Source organism: Vitis vinifera, chromosome 15 (assembly GCF_030704535.1).
Source record: "Vitis vinifera cultivar Pinot Noir 40024 chromosome 15, ASM3070453v1".
NCBI classification, from domain to species: domain Eukaryota; kingdom Viridiplantae; phylum Streptophyta; class Magnoliopsida; order Vitales; family Vitaceae; genus Vitis; species Vitis vinifera.
Genome location: NC_081819.1, coordinates 16,207,865 through 16,226,526, shown reverse-complemented (window position 1 = coordinate 16,226,526; position 18,662 = coordinate 16,207,865). Strand labels below are relative to the sequence as shown.

The 18,662-nt window shown below is 32.2% G+C and overlaps 2 protein-coding genes across 3 annotated transcripts; both read right to left on the bottom strand.

The window, feature by feature from the left end:
* Positions 1-1,798: 1,798 nt before the first annotated feature.
* LOC104881824 (agamous-like MADS-box protein AGL103) lies at positions 1,799-2,671 on the bottom strand. The gene has a single exon (XM_010663149.2). It carries the CDS (start codon positions 2,669-2,671, stop codon positions 1,799-1,801), a length of 873 nt encoding a protein of 290 aa, XP_010661451.2.
* Positions 2,672-5,566: 2,895 nt separating this feature from the next.
* On the bottom strand, positions 5,567-17,670 carry LOC100254744 (3-hydroxyisobutyryl-CoA hydrolase-like protein 1, mitochondrial). Of its 2 annotated transcripts, none has more exons than XM_002274263.5 (14): positions 17,482-17,670; positions 17,312-17,392; positions 16,783-16,851; positions 16,636-16,699; positions 14,816-14,895; positions 14,286-14,369; positions 11,001-11,085; positions 9,975-10,060; positions 9,745-9,866; positions 8,661-8,721; positions 6,529-6,627; positions 6,342-6,443; positions 6,220-6,261; positions 5,567-5,944 (listed from the first exon to the last, which is right to left on the bottom strand). In XM_002274263.5, the coding sequence occupies exons 1-14, from the start codon at positions 17,602-17,604 to the stop codon at positions 5,825-5,827; spliced, it is 1,218 nt and encodes a 405-aa protein (XP_002274299.1). In that variant the 5' UTR covers positions 17,605-17,670; the 3' UTR covers positions 5,567-5,824. The 2 variants fall into 2 exon arrangements, with proteins under 2 accessions (XP_002274299.1, XP_010661350.1); XM_010663048.3 differs by having other exon boundaries at positions 6,544-6,627; positions 17,482-17,666.
* Positions 17,671-18,662: the final 992 nt, after the last annotated feature.

Genomic DNA, 18,662 nt, shown 5'->3' with positions numbered 1-18,662 from the left:
AATAAGAAAATTTCAAAATATAAAATTAAATTAAAACTAAAAAAACTTTTAAATGAAAAAAATAAAAATAAAATATTGACTTTCACTTGGCTCGTAATGTATGCTAGTTGAAAATATAGATATAGGAAAAGAGTGAAAATACAATGGAGTCAATATTTAAATTTTTTTACAAAAAAAAAAAATTAAGATTTTTTGTTTTAATTGTATTTAATTTTTAAGTAATTTATTTTAAAATTTATTATTTGTTTAATATTCCTAATATGTTTGTTTCCAGAAAGAGAAAAAGAATCTTAAATCAGGTTTCAATTAAAAGGGAGATTAGTTTTGTAATTACCATTAAGCAATAAAATAATTATCTAACTTATAAAAAATGTATGTATTTTAAAATATTTTTAAATGGATGAAGATAAAATTGATTTATAAAATTTGGATTTTTTTTTCCATATATTTTAAAATTAGTGAGTGATAAGCCACTTTTACTTAAAATAATTATAAAAAAAATGGCACTTATTATTTATTAAGATAAATATGCATTCAACTATTGCAAAAAAAAAAAGAATTGATATAATTATAATAACAACATTATATATAAATACATGGAGAATTTATTAAATAGATTAGTTATGGAATATTATTATTTTAATTAAATTATAATATTTTTTTGAAAAGAAATATGATCGAAATAAACTTTTTAAAGTTATTATATAGACTTATATTTTTAGAAATATAATAATTTTTTATCCAAAAAAGAACACCAAAATGAATTCTAAAAGTCTAATTAATTTGATATTATGTTGTCAACGGAAATTTTTGTTTCCAAAAAAAAAAAAAAGTGAAGATTAGTGAATCAAATTAAAACCATATTTTGTTCTAAATTAAATTATTCAACCCCAATTGTCCAAATCTAATTATTATCATAGAAAAAAATGTATATATCCTCTCGTTGTTAAATTGCCAATTTTCCTAAAAAATAAACTTAGCTTATTGGACTTGGGTTTAATATGAATATCATGCTCCTTAGCAACCTCCTATGCGAATACCCATATGTGAAAAAAGAAACAAAATTTGGATTAACACAAGACTTTTCAGCAAATCAAGTTTTACTATCATGCTAAACTACCAATATTATTTGGGTTCAATATACATATCATACTCTTTTAACAAGTGTCTCTATGTATTCTCTCACTTATTCAATCTCGTGACATTAATTTCATATTCAGACTTTGACATTTTCGTGAGTTAGAGTTTAGTGATCATTTGTAATTTAAAGAAAAAAAAAAAGCTTAACCAACATTCAAATGTAGCATACATAAATATTGTACATTGAACTTGAAAATTAGTAGGTTCTTTTAGGCTATGTTTGGTTCTCGAAAAATGCGAGAGAAAGAAAATTGGGAGGAAAAATAGAAGGAACGAAAAAGCTAAGAAAAAAAATATAAATTTTTTCACTTATTTGGTTATCCATGGAAAATTCAAGGGAAAAAAAATTAATTTTCTTTTGTTTGGTTAACCATGAAAAAAAGTCAAGGAAAAATGGAAGAAAAACAAAATCAACAAATTGTCTTAGATGGTTATCAATTTGTTGAATAATAAAATAAATTTTCTGCTCCTATTTTCTAAAAATCAGTTTTGCAAAACTATTGCAAAAAGATATAACAAGCCCACATTAATGCTAATGTGATACTAATAAGTGAAGAAACAAAGGAAACATGGCAATATCAAAAGGTTAAAAACAACATAAACCCCATGACTAAGAACAAAACCCTAGGTATATATGCAAAAATGGACAATCCTACCATCATCCATATCTAATACCTTGCTTGTTATCATTTACATCCAATTCATTCATATCATAATCTCTGGCTATTTGAGGAACATTTGTTATCATTTGATTCGGGATGTATGGAAGTATTGGTGGCAGCATGGCAGGCGGGTAGTAGCACGATGATGGTCCAGGATTGCTGTACACTATATTCTCCAAAAGTCCTGACGTGGGATCATAGTAAAATGGGTGTTGCAATGGTGGAGTATACTGAGTGTTGTTAGTGCAGTTGGATGGGCCACTGAATTGAGAACTATTAGTGTTGTCGTTTGTCATCATTGCCATCATCACCTTAGTCATTCTTGGATTCATCATAGGAGTCATAGGGTTTGGTACTAACGGCATTGAGTCAATCGCGCCCATATAAGGAACATGCAAGCTCTGTGTTGATGGCATTGCATTATTAGGATAACTAGGGTTTACCGATGCAGGCCCTTCTAACAGAGCTTGACTCATCTTCAATAACTCAACCCTAGACTTGATGACTTCAAGCTTGTTGCCCAATGCATTCACGAGTTCCCTAAGTTGATCTGTTGATAGATCATTTAGTCGGTCGTCCCATGTGGGGTATTTAGTCTGATCTGCACCTTGGTGGCCTAATTTTGAAATCTCTTTCTGGATCTTCTTAGTCCTTTCCTCGAAAAAGCCTGATAAATCTAGGGTTTTCAACCCTCTCTCCTCCTTGCTATGTTCTTTGTACCTATTGATAATGGATTTCACCTCCTCAGGATTTGAAGGCCAAAATATCGGTTCCATAGGGCGATCATCTGACGTCCAATTATAGATGATTACACAAGCATCAACCCCACAAAGAGTTGATATTTCATATGTTTTCTTCTTCAATCCCATCGTTCTCTTTTGGAAGGTAATTTTTCGAGACTTTTCCTTAGGAATGAGCTCCAATGGCAACCTCGACCGACCCATCTTGTGTCCTGCCAAGGAAGAATTCTTCTCAAATTTCCCACCGAAACCTATAAACAAATATGTTTAAAAAAAAAATAGAATGAAACAACAAAACTAAAGTATCCTCCCAACATGATTTACTCTATGTTTTACATGTTTTTAAAATTCTTTCAAACATTTTTCAAACAAAAATGTTTTCCTTAGATTTTCTTCTCTGCAAAACTTTAGCAATCTTTTTTTTTTTTTAATATTTCTTCTGACTCAACCAACCCCATAAAATAATACCTCCACAAACTTAGAAGCTTTAACCACTACACTGCTTCACTGCAGTGCAATAAATAACCACAACGCCTCTGCCTTTCTTTAATGAATGCAGCATTGTATACTCAACTTTTTTTCATCATGCAATATGGATATCAAAAATATAATTTCGGTTTTTTTTTTCTTTTTGTGAAATTAAAGCCATGTAATTTGTTATAGAGATTCCTTAAGAAAAAGATGCTCAAGGAAACATAGGTAAATATATATATATATATATACACTGAAGCTCAAACATATATACCATGAAAAACACTGGTGAAAACACACGAGAAAGCATTAAGACAGAGTTGAAGGAAGACAGGAGAAGAAAGGCGACCCAGTTGGAAGAGACATAGGGAGGGAGGGAAGGGGGGTTTAAGGGCACTTGGTCTTGTTGCCTTGGGTGGTCATGTCAGTGCAGCATTTGCCGCAGAGTTCTCTGTTGCCGGAATGATATTATATTTTCGTCATTTTTCTCTTCCTTTCAAGAAGGATAAAAGAAAGAATTTTGACATGGATATATGATTTAACTTTAACAAATGCAGATAAGAAATTGAGAAGTCGATTGAAGATTATATTTATGTAAAAGAATTATAAAAGTAAAAAAGAAGTAATACCTGTTTGAACATGAAGTAATGCAATAAGGAAAAAGAAGAGGCAAGGAATTTGGGGAAGAGAGAGAGATAGAGAGGAAAGTACCTTGACCGTTAATGGAGAATTTCTGTAATTTGCTTTATGAGAACTCTTTCTTCTTTATAGAGGCCAATGGCTAAAAAGAAATCAGAATATAATTATATGGAAGGAAAATCAAATCGAATATTCACTTTCTAAGTATTTGACAAATATATTCCTACCCCACCCTTAATTCAGCATTGCTTTTTGTGGGTTTAAGGTTTGACTTTGGGGGGCCAAGTCATCATATCACAATCCACTCTCTCATGGATTTTCAAAATTTTTTTTCCCTCCATTTTCTCAGGAAACAAACGGAGGGTTAATAATTAACAAGGGGTTTGAGCAAGCAAATAGGAGAGGGAAAATTATATTATGGTATTTTATTGAAGGTTGATTAGGATTTTAAAGTGTTTTGGGGCAATAATATAAAGGAAATATTTTGCCTAATGCTTAAATTTTATTAATTTTTTTCAATAATTTCGATTTTTTTTTTGGGTATTGTTGATATTAAAGTGGGGTGCATAAAATCATAAAAATTTGGTCTAATTGGGCACTAGAAATCCACGTTCTCTACAAAAATTTTAGTATTGATTCAAGATTTGAGACATGATATTCTGAAATCTTAAAAAATATTTAAAAAACATTTGAGCACGTGATCCCATAAAATCTCCAATTTTTATGGGACTTTCTATTCCAAAAAGCTACATTTTGGAGCAAAAAAAATATATATTATTTTACCTTTAATTTCCTTTTTGGAGAATGCTAGAATAAAGGTTTGATGATTGAAATTAGGGGGGAAATTTAATAATAATTGAAATTGAGTATTAATAAAAAAATTTATATATATACATATGGCCTAAATTATTGTTTTTTTAATATGTGAAAATATTGAATAATAATTAGGAAAGTAATATTTAAGATTATACTGCAATTTCTTTTATGTTGAAAATGTAAGAGGGTTGTAAAATTATATGATTGGTTTTAATGGAAAGTATTAGGTTTTTTAAAAATAAAAATAAAATTTCTATAAAATTAGGATTAGATATATAAATTCGAAAAATAAAATATCATTATGTTGTTATATAAAATATGAATGGACATAAATATCATGAATTTTATTTTATATTTAAATTTTAATATTAAAAATTTATAAATAAAAATAGAATTAATAGAGTATATGAAAATTATTTAATTAAATATTAACAAATGTCCACTATATAAATTTTTTCATGTATGACTTCATTATTTCTAATTTCTCTTAATCATATTGTTATACAAATATTAGAAAATACTAAAAAATGACTTAATAACTTAATTTAAGTCATTAAATAAATTAAATATATTTGGTAATATAATTTAATATCATAATTTTAAGTTAAAAATAGCTTCAAGTATCAAGTTAAAATAGTTTATTTATTCTTAATCTCAAATCTATTTCACTTCATATATTTTCGGGTTTAGTAAAAGTATTACACAACCATGACTCTAAATTCATAATGCATCTTTTATAATAAACATTTTTCAATTATCTTATACATATGTCATCCATGTTTAACAAATAAATTTATTATTTAAGATTAATCAAAGTAAATATTAATTAAAATTAATAAGGATAAATAATTCATTTTGATGATTTATAATAATTTTTTTAGAATTATTAATTGCATCCACAGGATATCTTAACACATCCACTTATTTTTCCTTTTTAAAAAAATAAATAAATTTTATATTAAATATTTCTAAAATACCATTATCGTTGTTGCTACAAATCATGACAACCAATAGTGTCTTGCGCTATTGCCCATGAACGATGATTAGCAATCAAGTTGACAACTTAAAAATAATTTAACTTTAAGTTAACTTAAATCATTAAGTAAGAAATATTAACATAAATCATTAACTTTAAGTTAACTTAAATCATTAAGTTGAGCCATGCAGCTGCATTTCTAGCGCTTGTTGCTGTGTATGTTACAATCTTTATGTCCTCTCCTTATGCACCCATAACCAATTTTCTCAAAAAGAAGGACTAGTATCTCATATCATTTCCAGTAAAATGTCTTTTGCATCCACATTTTCCTGACTTCTGAAGCCAACTAAATCAGGTAACCAAAAATAAAAAATCTCCATCTAGGTAAATGCTTCTCGCAAAGTTGTTGGCAGCTCCAGTTCTGGCTCAAGTTCACTAATAGGTGAAAAATACTGATCCACCATGTCACTGGATACTTCCTCCAAGCTAGGGGGGTTCCACTGCATGTATAAAAATCACAACAATCTTACTATCCAAACTGCCTGATAGCTAATCACACATGTAGCAGTATCACCCCAAGGGGGTTTTGATAATCTTGTAAGCAGAGGATTATGATAATTCAGTGATTGTGAGAACCCCCCACTTGTATATTTCTCCCTTATTAACAACCATTTTCGCCATAGAAACACAGATTTTTTCAATTGGATTGTCACAACCGCCATGGAAATATCATCACCCTTCAATGCATTGGAAAAATAATGTACACTACCGTTACCTTAGGTGCATAGTCCTTCTCCACCATTCGTGCGCGGATCCCCTAATTAAAAGAGGGACAAAAATACAGTAAAAAGGCCAACAAAGTTTCTATGTTCACTAGGAAATAAAGAAATCTTGTACCTCACAAAAGTCATTGGAAATCTGTCCAGAAATTCCTTGAACAGACATTCTATACTCACGAACAAGGCATTGATCAAGAGTTTGAAATCTGCCTTCTCGTATCTAAACAAGCCATCAATGCAGAGTTAGAATCTAATGCAAAGTCATCGGGGGCCAACCAGAAATGAAATGAGTAGAAGGGACTCACTGATCTCAGGCAAACCTTCAAGCTCAATGGTGAAGCTTCTTTAAGTCTCTTTAAAGTTGAAGAACACCAAGGGTCCTGGGTTCTTGCAGTCTCACTTTCCTGACAAATTTAGTTATTTTCAGACATGATCTCAAGCTCCCTTCATAAAAGCGTTGAATGGTATAATTTCAGGAAAATCCAAATTTTCATCTACTTTGAGTAAGGGTTTTTTAAGTCTTTTTAAAGTTGAAGAACACCAAGCACCACGGGTTCTTGCAGTCTTACAAGCACAAGCACAAGCTCTGTGAAGATTCATTGGTATAATCTCAGGGAAATTCTACTTTCATCTAATTTGGGTTTTAGCAGAAAACTGGGAATGTTGAAGTCAATAATCAGTTGTAAACTCCATTAACATCAGGATTGAACTTAACACTTGGAAAGACATCACAAGCCCACTGAAATTATCAGGGGAAAAAACAAAAAGCAAATGAAGCTTATTCAAAATGGGGTGGGGGTGGGGGGGGCAGGGGGAAACAAACGCAAAATTATTTCAAGAAAGTTGGAAATATGTTATTAAGTTCTATATGGATATGCACTAGATCGGTACTTACTACTAACTAAAAAGAGTTATCAAAGCCAAAGATAGAAGGACCATCCAAGCATTGTTAAATCTATCAAGCAGTTCAGACAATGGCCAAATCGCTACTCCTAGTTTTAGGTTTAAAACTCAAACAGATTTGAATCTTCATATGACCAGAGCTAATGGATTTGCTAGTCTCACCTTACTATGGACAATTTGGCAGGAGAGGAACATGTGGATTTTTTATGGTAGATGGAGGAATTTGAGGCATTATGGAATTTATTTTATTTCTCTTCATCTATGAAGGCATCAGCTTGTGCAACATTTGAGGGTACTCCTTTGAGCATTATACTGCTAGATTTGGAACCTAGCATGCAAATCTACTAGGGCATCTAAGGAAACACAAACCTACTTGGACTCCTGCTGCAGTGGATGTTGTTAAACTGGATGTTGATAGATGTTCTCTAGGTAATCCAAGAAAACTAGGAATGGGATGAAAGCTCACCGATCGTGTTGGAACATTAGCACAAGCATTCTCAAAAGTCACTGAGACTGAGACTTCTGCTTTGCTAGAAGATTTGAAGCTAGCCAAAGCTGAAGATCTCTTCAATATATTTTAGTAGATGAAGATTCTGCAATAGTCATATCTTGGGTGAATAAGAAGTTCATGGAAGTCAGTTACATGGGCTCCACCAGATCTTTTATGTTGCCTCAGAGTGTTCTTTTCATTGGATTCCTCATGAAGCAAACAAAGTGGTGGATTCATTAGGAGAAAGAGGAGTAAAACACTTGACTTCCTTTATAGAGGATTTTCTGCCTCCATGAGAAATTTATACATACATACATATACATATACATACATATACATATATACATATACATATATATATATACATACATATATATATATATATATATGTATGTATATATATATATATATATATATACACATATATATATATATATATATGTAGATAAATTTTTTGTCCCCATTAGGACTTGAACCTAGAACCTCCCACAAACCCTCCCCAGCCCTTTACCACCTGAGCAGGTCTCAAGGGTTGCCTCCACAAGGAATTGATTTTATATTTGTAAACTCTTTCTTGTTGTTTGATCAGGATGTTTTAATTGTTTATGGGGGGAGGATTTCTCACCCTTTCCTTGTACCTAATTATTTCTTAGCAATGAAGAGTTTGTTTCTAATTAACCAAAAGAAAAAAAGGAACATTATCTTTTCATCAAATTGGAACATCTCCAATGCACTTATTGACATGAGAAGGTTTGCCTTGATAAAATAAGCGTCTCTAAGAAGGAATTAAATTTCTTGTATATTGTGGGCTTAAAGTCTATTGTTTCCTTTATCACATTTCTTCCCTTCTCTAAAATTTTCTTCAGTATAATTTTCCTTATTATCATCAAAGAAAATTAGATAGGATTCCATAAAAAGAATAGACTTGAATACCATACTTAATACTTTATAAACATTAAAATAATTTATATTTCCGATATATATACTAAAAATATATTTACATATTTTATTGTTGAAATATGAAATGAAAAAAGATATGCTTACCAGGGCATCAATTATTTCTTCAACTGTACCATGGCTGAAACATTTGTCAAGTGTTTCAATCCTAAACAAATGAAAAAACAAAGGATAAGATAACTAGCATCATTATTTAAAAGAAATGAGCAGAAAAGTTAGAAGGCCCAAACAGAAAAGTTGAGACTTCAATTCACTTTGTAAGGATAGGATATAACTGGGATAGCAAGTCATTCTTGAGACTAAAAGGACAGTAGTAGCCTAGTCAACCAAGGCAAATTCCAAGCGAAAACTATTAAAGCAACCCCACAAGTACTGAACAATACCACAACTATATCAAAAGATTATTCAAATCCTGAAAAGAAAAATGTGAACAGGACTAGACCTATGATGGAGCCTATAAATAGGTGTACCACTTTTGAAGAGACAAAGTGAAAAATCTCGGAAGTTAAATTGCTCTGAGAAAAGATTTTAGAATATACAAGAGTTACGTAACTTGTGAGTTAGGAATCTAGCTTTCTACATTTAGTTTTTTTATTAATTCAACATATTAGGTACCTATTGCCTATAATGTATAACATGAGAACTCAAAATATGCTAACATTGAGGTCGGCATTGAGCCAGTATCCTTTAGCATTGGTCATGGACGAACTAGCTAGGCAATTTGAGGAAGATGTCCGTTGGGGTTTGTTGCTAGATGTACTTGCTGATGGTATAGTTTTAGTCAAAATGAGTTATAGGGAAGAATCTTATTTGGAACTATCCACAGATGCTTTAGAATCAAAAGATTAAACAAGGAAACAGAAAATATGGGTTGTAATTTTGGTGAATTTAGGAGCAGAAAGGGGAATAATGGAACACAATGGCCAATAGATGCCTAAAAGCACCGGCTTTCCTATCTGGAAGGGACCATCCATAAAGAAGAGAAAGTTGAAGAGGACATTGCCCACAAAATTGGAACAAGATAATAAAGAGAAAATTGCTTGTGGAGTGTAAAGTGATTTTTGAAGGTCTACCAAATTAAGGAAAGGATTTTATAAGAGAATGTAAGGCTAACAATGCTTTAGGGATGTTGAGATGAATGGGCAGCAAGACAAAAACAATTTGAACTCACCTCTGAAGTAGGCCACGGTTATCTGGAGAGATCAGGGATCCATATTGTTCCAGAGAAGCTTCAATGACAGAAGGATCATCGGTAACCAATTTCCCTAGCCCTTCTTCAATTAAAGGAAGCTTCTATTTTTATACAACACAAATAATGGTCACCTGACACAGAAAACCAAAAAAGAAAAGAAAACGGAAGAAAAAGAAAAAAGAAAGAAAAAAAGGTCAAACAGAACTAACTGCACTCGGTGCATAGTGTGTAGCAAGTCCACAGGCAATCATCTCTGGTCCATTGAGTTTCTCTCCCGTTAGAGCCAAGTATTCCCCTGTAAATAGAATACAATTTCCTATTAAGAACTAGATTTGAATATTAAATTGTAGCTGTATATCAAGCATTTTTCCTGTTTGCAGTCCACTAGAACCAGAACCCACAAGCATTGTCCCTGTTTGCAGTTTGCTTTATTAATCAACAAATAATCCATCAAAGTCTGAAATCAGTTTAATCCATGATAGGCTACCAATTTAATCCAGAAGCCAAAGCTGTAGGTCATGACGGGCCAACAATGTATATCAACCAGAAAAGGGCTACAACCCTAGCAGTCCAAATGGTCAAGGAGAAAGTGATACGACCCAAAACAACTTTTGATTGATGATATTTACATTACAAGGATGCTCATATGCTATCCATTTTTTTCCATGTTGAATTCTAATACTTGTTAGATGAACTGGATATAGAAACTAAGCTCCCCATGAATTTGTGCTATAAACCAAAACCAAAACTAGCACAGCTCATAATCCAGTTCATTATGATAGGACCCTTCACATTGAGTTGGAATCAGGTCAACACTTTAGTAGGAAAAATTTGTCTGGTCAAATATGTACAATGTGAAAACTAATAATTAACTCACAGATATTCTTCCTAAGGGGGTAATAAGTCATACATTTCACTAGGCGTTAGGTAAGTTGGGAACTTGTAGTATCTACATGTGCCAACTTCAGTAGGAGTATTAAGCTTTTAACTGTCAAGAAGTATAAAATTCGGGGTGGGTATGGACCGTAGAGAACTGTCCAGAAATCTTTTCTCTTCTCCTTTTTCTCCTTTTCCTTTTTCTCTTTTTCTTTTCTACCAAACAACACACTGATCCATCAAGAAGCATATAGAAAAAGTTTCCAGTCAACATCTCCAGTTTAAACAAACTATGAGCCAGTTACTATAAAAGGAATTTCATCACAAAGTAAAACAAATTGCAACATGCAGCTACTTACCCCAGTACCCAGGTAGATGTGAGAGGTGAAAGGAAGCCCCAGCATCGGTATGGAAACCAATCAAAGTTTCTGGAGTAGCAAACACCTGAAATTATACAGATATAACTGGACTTCTGCCCCATGAACTAATTCAAATTCCAAATAAAAAGGTAGATAAGAAACACAGATAATTGTTTCCACCATTATATCACTATGAAGAGGGAACAAAATATTAACATGATTAGTTTCAGGATTTCAAGTCCAGCCTGTACTGCAATAGTGAAGATCCTATTATTTGACAGCTTAAGTAAATAAAATCAACCATGTGCAAAGACACTGAAGACCAAAAACCTATTGACTCGCATGAACAGACATATTGTACAAAAATGGGAGTATAATATGAAAGGATGCAACCGCCATTTAACCAAACAAGAATTCAAAGCAAAGGTAGTTCTAGATGAGACTTTTTGTGCTGCAAAAGAATACATGAATTGATTTTTTTTTTTTTTAAATTTTTTCTCATTATTCAGTAGGAAGAAAAAATCAGATTAAGGGCAATATCAAATATGTTCAAGAATCCACATTAAGACAAACCCCAGGGAACCAAACCAAGCCAACAAGCTACTTTGTTTGGTTTACTGCAGATTCTTATTTTCATCAGATAAAGAATTTGAGAATTGATCTGATTAATGTTCAGTTCTAAGTAACAGGTCAGGTAAACCAACCAATGCATGTGTAGACAAAGCAGGCTACCTCTTTATAGACAGAAGAGTGACAGGTTTCCATCCACATCAATTGGGTGAAGAAAGTATCCCCTTTGTCTCCTCTATACAAAGAAGACAAACTTTCATAATCAGCCACTAAATGGTGAGCATGATGCCTTTTCTGTCTAGGCCTATTCATGAGATGTTTGTGTTAATGTAATAGTTAGGTTGGCAATTTTGCTCCAAACTACTCCACTTTCAATGAAACTTACAGGCCATAGGAATGGTTTGAAGATTCTACAGTTGAAGGCTCAAGTAAGTATGTTTTGATTTTGGATTGAGATAAAAGTAATAAGATTTCAATTCAATTTTAAGTCAAGTCAGGGCTAAAAAGTACTTTTTTTAAGGCATAGATCAATTATATTAAAGGTGCCTAACAAAAGACTGCACAAAGGCATATATAATATATACAAGGACACCAAAAGGCAAAACAAGGTGAGGTGATACACAAAAAACACCACCCACACCTTACTTAACCACTCTACAAAGTGGAATCATGGACAAGAAGCAGTCTCATCTATACACTCTAACCCACTTTAAAAAATTATACATAAAAGTTTGTTTAATTGCTTGGTTTAATTTTTTGGTGTTGTCAAATGTCCTCCTATTTCTCTCCCTCCAAATGGTCCAGAATATTCACAATAAAGTAGCTCCCCAAGCTTTTTTCCTCTTCTTTCCAACAAAAGATCTATACCATATCAAAAAGGCATGTCTCACTAAGGAATGCATCACCCACTTTATTTCAAAAAGAGCAAAAATCATGCCACAAAATAGTTGCTTTCTATAGCAATGGAGGAGGACATGATCAACTATTTCTTCTTCCTCTTCTTCTTTGTACCGATAGCATCTCTTCGATATCCTCTACTCCCTCCTTTAGAACCAATCCAAGATTGGTATCCTCCCTTGAGTAGCGTCCCATGCAAAAGAGCCAACCCTTTATGGTACACTACAATTCCAAACGACACTATAAGAGAACAACTCCATCTACCACACGATATAGAGGAATAGAGACAATTGAGAAAATGCCACTCTTTGATTAAAAAGTACATTAGGGAAGTTTGGACATCGACTGAAGTGTTCAAAGATCCAAAAAATGCTGAAATATTGGAAACTTGGGTTGTATATTCAATGCTTAAGCAACCTGCACATATTGCTTTGGAAACTCAAAAAAAAAAAAAAGTCATAAAAATTCTATTTTTCAAATTAAGAGGTTTCCTAATTTATCTTGACCTAAAAACCTAGGGCTCTATATAAATACGAAGAGATTATTCTTTAGATGCTGAGCCAACAAAAAATATAATGCCATCACTCTATGGTATATCCAAAAACTCTCAAAAATCTTTGAAGAAGGGTTTTGGGATGGCCATCGAAGCAGAACTGCTAGCTTTGCTGGAAGCCTCCAAACTGGGAGCTAGAAACCTCATAGGAAAAACAAATTTTTTAGCTGGTAATCTCTTGCACTCCAAAGGAAGGGAATGGGTGTTGAGGGTATTATCACTGAATAGGCTGCAAACTTTTTTTTTTTATTTTAAGTAAACAAGAAAAAAATTAATTTGTGATGCCAAAGGAGAAGCATCCTGAGCACATGGGGAGTTGTACAAGGAAACAGAAGCAAAGGAAACAAAAAATTGGAAGAACAAAAGTCAGCTGCAGCCAACATTAGCTCTTAGAAAGATAAACAAGACGAATTCATTCTAGACCGGTCAAAGGATTTGATATGTTTTCTTTAGTTGGAAGCGTAAATCAGCTAAACAAGAAGCTGATGGCAAGAGAGGGAACTATTAACCCTAATCTACACACAACACCTAACACCACCACTGTAATAACACCCCACCCTCAGTCTCTTCCCTTCCTTGAGGGTTGTTCAATTTGGATCAACTTGTGTCCCTGCATTTTGTTCTTGCTTATCTTGTCTTTTCTCCTTGAAATATCTCCGTCCTGTCTTGTACTTTTTTGGTTTATTTAATGACATTCAAAATTTCATTTATATTTTCTTCAAAAAACAAAAACATCTTCCCTACTTCTGACTCTACCATCTGGAGCTTAGTGCCAACAGTATATAAAATGCAAGGCTTCATTTGTCTTTCTTATCTCCCAAAATTTTCTATAATATTCTTCTATGCATCTTTAACTATTTACTTCCTTGAAATGCTTACAGTTTACACCTTTAAATGTCAGGACAAAATGGGAAAACCACCTTAAAATACCAGATGATATGAATCATATATATAAGCTCAACTACAAGTCCCTGAGGCTGGCTCAGGTGGCAAAAATAGGGGTGGAGGTGACGGCATTCCAGGTTCAATTTCATGTAAAAGTTAAAAGGAAAAGGGTTTACTTACATGTCTAAACAACGCAAACATGTTCAAGAACTTGGTTACATATGTCAAGCTTGTTTAAGAATTGCAGGGTAATTGACAAATTTCTCAAACAAAATAGTAGAAGGACACACACACACAAACATGTATATTACAGTTATCAGGACCAGTAATTAATGACGAGGTTAAAAGGGAATATCCGTCACATTATCACTGTTACATACAGTTCTATCAGTTGCAACTCGGAACATCCCAGGAATCGAAACCCCCGCTCCGCCGCCCATTGTTATGCCATCCAAAATAGCCACCTAAATGGAGGTTCTTAATGCATTAGTATAATGATGATGACTAATGTAGCTAAGATAAATAGATAAACTAGAAGTTCCATCTAAATTATTTTATATCCATCTAAATGTAGCAAGACTGATTTTGGTTCTTATGACTTCAAAGCATTTTTTTAATGTCAATGATTCAACAGTCATCATCCACCTTGGGTTGAACAAGTACAACCCAGCAGTACAGCCAAAAGGTAGTCCTACTTACAAAACATTAAATCCAGCATGTAATTACAGTATAGATTAAAAACAAATAGTTCTCTCATTGACATATGATACCAACATTTTATGAATCTCATGAAAAAACCTCTATGATCATACCAAAGTAATAATTATTGAAAGCAAAACAAAGCACACCAAACAGTAGAGCCAGCTATATGTTTCAACTTTCAAATGCTATAAAAATAATGAATACTCACATTTGGCTTCAAATACGTGCCTACAAGGTATATAAAACTATATACTGTCCCAAAAAATTCCTTACAGTCCTCTATCCTCCCTGCATAGAGTGGACCAAAGGTTACAAAATTGCTATAAAACAAAATTCGGTTTCACTAATTAAATTGAATAAAAAATTACCAAAACATTACAAAAGGGCACAGTGCAACCTGCATATCAATTAGATGCTGAAACATCGCATCATCCATGTAACAAGGGCACAAAGCATACGATATAATGACTTTGAGGAACTGAATTGTGAAGTAGAAAAATAACAGGGGCATAGACAAAGGTGCATGGCGAAAAAAAGACTAAAACAAGAGAATCCCTGTGTCTACGCAAACATAAAGCTCTAAGCAAAAGGAAAGAAAAAAATAAACAGATATTGAATTTGTTGATTTTGAATGTGGATACAATCTCTAGGTTTTTTGTAAAAGAAACCTCTAGTATTCTTCAAGAAGCTTAGATCTAAGAGCTTGGACAGCATGTTTCTTGGACTAACAATGGCACTTCCATGGTGGTGACAAAAGATAACACATTTGAGGTTAAATCATTGATCTGAGTGTACATTGAATCTTTTTTAAATGTTAAAGAATGACAAAGGCTGAAGTCTGTCATGTGTCAAGTATACAAAGGCATTATCAAGCTTAAACTAAGAGGCAAGAATCCAAAAAGTCAGAAAAAGAAATAATAATAAAAGGGAAGATGAGATGCAGAACAACTTCTCCAGTGTCCAGTTCTTTATTGGGCAAGGATGGACTTGGGATGGTTAGTAGTAAATCATCCAAGTCCCCCTCTTCATTAGCCAAGCTTGTCGTGTTTCTAGTATTTGATTTCTAGAAATCTGTGTCCTCCTTAGAGCTCTGTTTCTATCATATAGCTGGAAAGTGGAAACCCTTTGGTTTCCCAATTTCTCTTCTTCTATATAACCTATGGAACATACCAATATTTATTCCCCATTAAGGGTGTTCCATGGATTCATTTATGCCGTATTGCCATCTAAATGGTCTAAAATGTTGCATTCCTACACCTGATCATCCAATCAATATTATGTATCAACATTCAGTCTCTCCCCAAATAGAATGTGAAAATAAAATAAACATAAAGAAGAATCTCATGGGTAAAGAATCCTAAAGAAAATATGGATTGTAAATCAAATTCATTAGTGTCTCATACATCTATGATACTCGGTTTACTAACAATTGAAGAGATTTCAAAATTTTAAATAATTTATAAACCTAATTAGGAAATTTTATAGCTTAGATAACCCAAGCATTCATAGAGGGTAATTTGACAGTAAAAAGACAAAACTAACCAACAAAAAAATATGCAGATAGTGAAGCTTTCTCTCTGTAGTATCATATAGCTCCTTCAAAAATGGAAAAAATTCACCTTTTGAATGCCCCCATGACAAAAGGTTTTCAGTCCTTATTACAGTCAGGCATTTTCTACTAGACAGAAAAAAATGATGGTCCTAAAGAATGTAATCCTGGATCATGTATTGCCACAGACCCAATGAGGAACCTTTTTGTCTTCTTGATAGAGATTAGGCTGTAAGGAATTGATTATAATCCAACTCCAAGAATTCCAGCTTTTTTTATCATCTGCAATAATTTCCTCATTCCATCTATCCCTATAATGTATCTTAATAAGTTCCACACTAAAGAACAAAGCTACTTTCTTTGAAACGAAATTTCATGAGAAAAATGAAATAATCTATACAACCATGGAATTTGAGAATAGATTGAATGTATACCATTTTGCTATGTGACCCAAACAGCAAAGCAAATCTATTTAGTACCTTTATTTATTAAATTATAGAGGCCAACAATATCTCCACCTGCACAAAATGCCCTGCCACTGCCCTTCAAAAATTCAAGATAATGCCTTAAGTCATTCGTTAACATACAAATGAACCCAAAAGCTGAAAACATGAAACAGATGTTACCTTCATTACCACAAAACCAATATCAGGATTTTCTTCCCAAGACTTGTACAGGTTTTGCAATCTAGCTCCCTGGAGGCCACAAATAAAAACCGCAACTAGTAAATTTCCTTTGATGGGGTCTGCCAGCTCTGTGCAACCCAAAATTTTCCTTTTTGTTTTAAATTATTTGGTCTAACTTTATTCCATCCAATTTGCCAATTGTTCTTCCAATCAACATATTATAGATTTTCAAAAACCCATTTCTTTCCATATAAAAATTCAAAATTATTTTTAGAGATGCTTCAAACAAAAATTTGCCCCAAAACAAATCATGTGTTTCTAATATTGAATGATTTAAAAAAATAAATAAATAAATTTGACACTAGGAAATTGAAAAGAAGCCAAATAGATAATAATATTTGTATTGGGCGCCAAACGAATGGCCAAAATAAATAAACCCTCGTGACAGATATACCCAAATTACGAGAACTACACATATGAAACAAAAATAAAATACTGGAAAGCAATTTTAAAGGGAGAGAAGGCACACCATTGAAGTATTGAGAGCATTGAGAACATGGGGTCTGTTGAGAATTGCAGTTCTGGAACAACCTTCGCCTTCAACCAGCACCTGATACAAGTATACAACCAGAGAAATAATCGTGAGTGCTGGATGAGTGTAAATATGTGAAAAATAGATGGGTACTTGAGGAAGCTCACTTCAGAGTCAAAATCATTGGCAGCAGCAGGGTTGGGAACGTAGGAAAAAGCTCTGTGATGAGTGGGGAAGGGAGGGGAGCGAATACCACTGCGTCTTCTCCACAAAACTTTCAAGCTCTGCATTTTCTCTGCTCTTTTTCCTTCTCTCTCTTTCTTTAGGCTCAAGAGAGTTGATTGGAGGGTCGAAACGCTGCGTTTTCTAATTAAAGAAATGTGCAAATTACCATAAAAAAATAATTTATAGATAAAATTATATCATAATTTAGTGTCCAATTATATCAAAATTTACAAATTTTGAAATTTAACCCTCCACCCTTTTTTTTTTATTTACCTTATTAAACAAAAATATTTGAATTATTTTATTATAAGAAAAAACTTCTTTTTAAAAATCTATATTTAAATACTTGAAATAGTAAATGATATTTATGTCAAATAAATTCACAAATTTAAAGATCATTTCATCCATTTTAATCCATTAATTCAATATTTTATACATTAATTCCATTTTTTTATACGGTAATTGCATTTATTGTTATCTTAACATCATATATATAACTATTCCATTACAATACTGATTTTCATAAATACCAAAGAAAAAATATCAATCCAATTATGTCAAATATATACTTTAGGTCGTGTTATTTTATACCCAGATTTGATATTATTGTTTTGTATTTTATTTTTATTTTTTATTTACATTAGTTTTATTTGTTTGTATTTGATCTTTTTTTTTTTTTTTTGTTATGATTTCGAACTTTGTTATGATATTTAAAGTCATTTTTTTCACATGAAATAAAATTTATTTAATTTCTAAACAAACTGTGTAATTATTGAATTCAAAAAATTAAATGATTTCTAACTCATGAATTTTGTCAAATAATGATTTCTAATTGTTGAATTCAAAAAATTAAATGATTTATTTAATCTCTACTGGATTACTAAAATTAATAAATTGATTATAAACTATTTATTATCTTGTAATGAACTCATGACTTGTATCATATTTCTAACTCCTAATGTACTTAAATTATGTGTAATATAAGTTATATGGACATAAATGCTCAAATACCCGATTAATGCACACGAGATAAAAAAGGAAGCCAATAAACATAAATCCGTAATTTTATTAATGAATCAACCATTTGTTATATCATCTCATGCTTTCTATGACTTTATCCTAA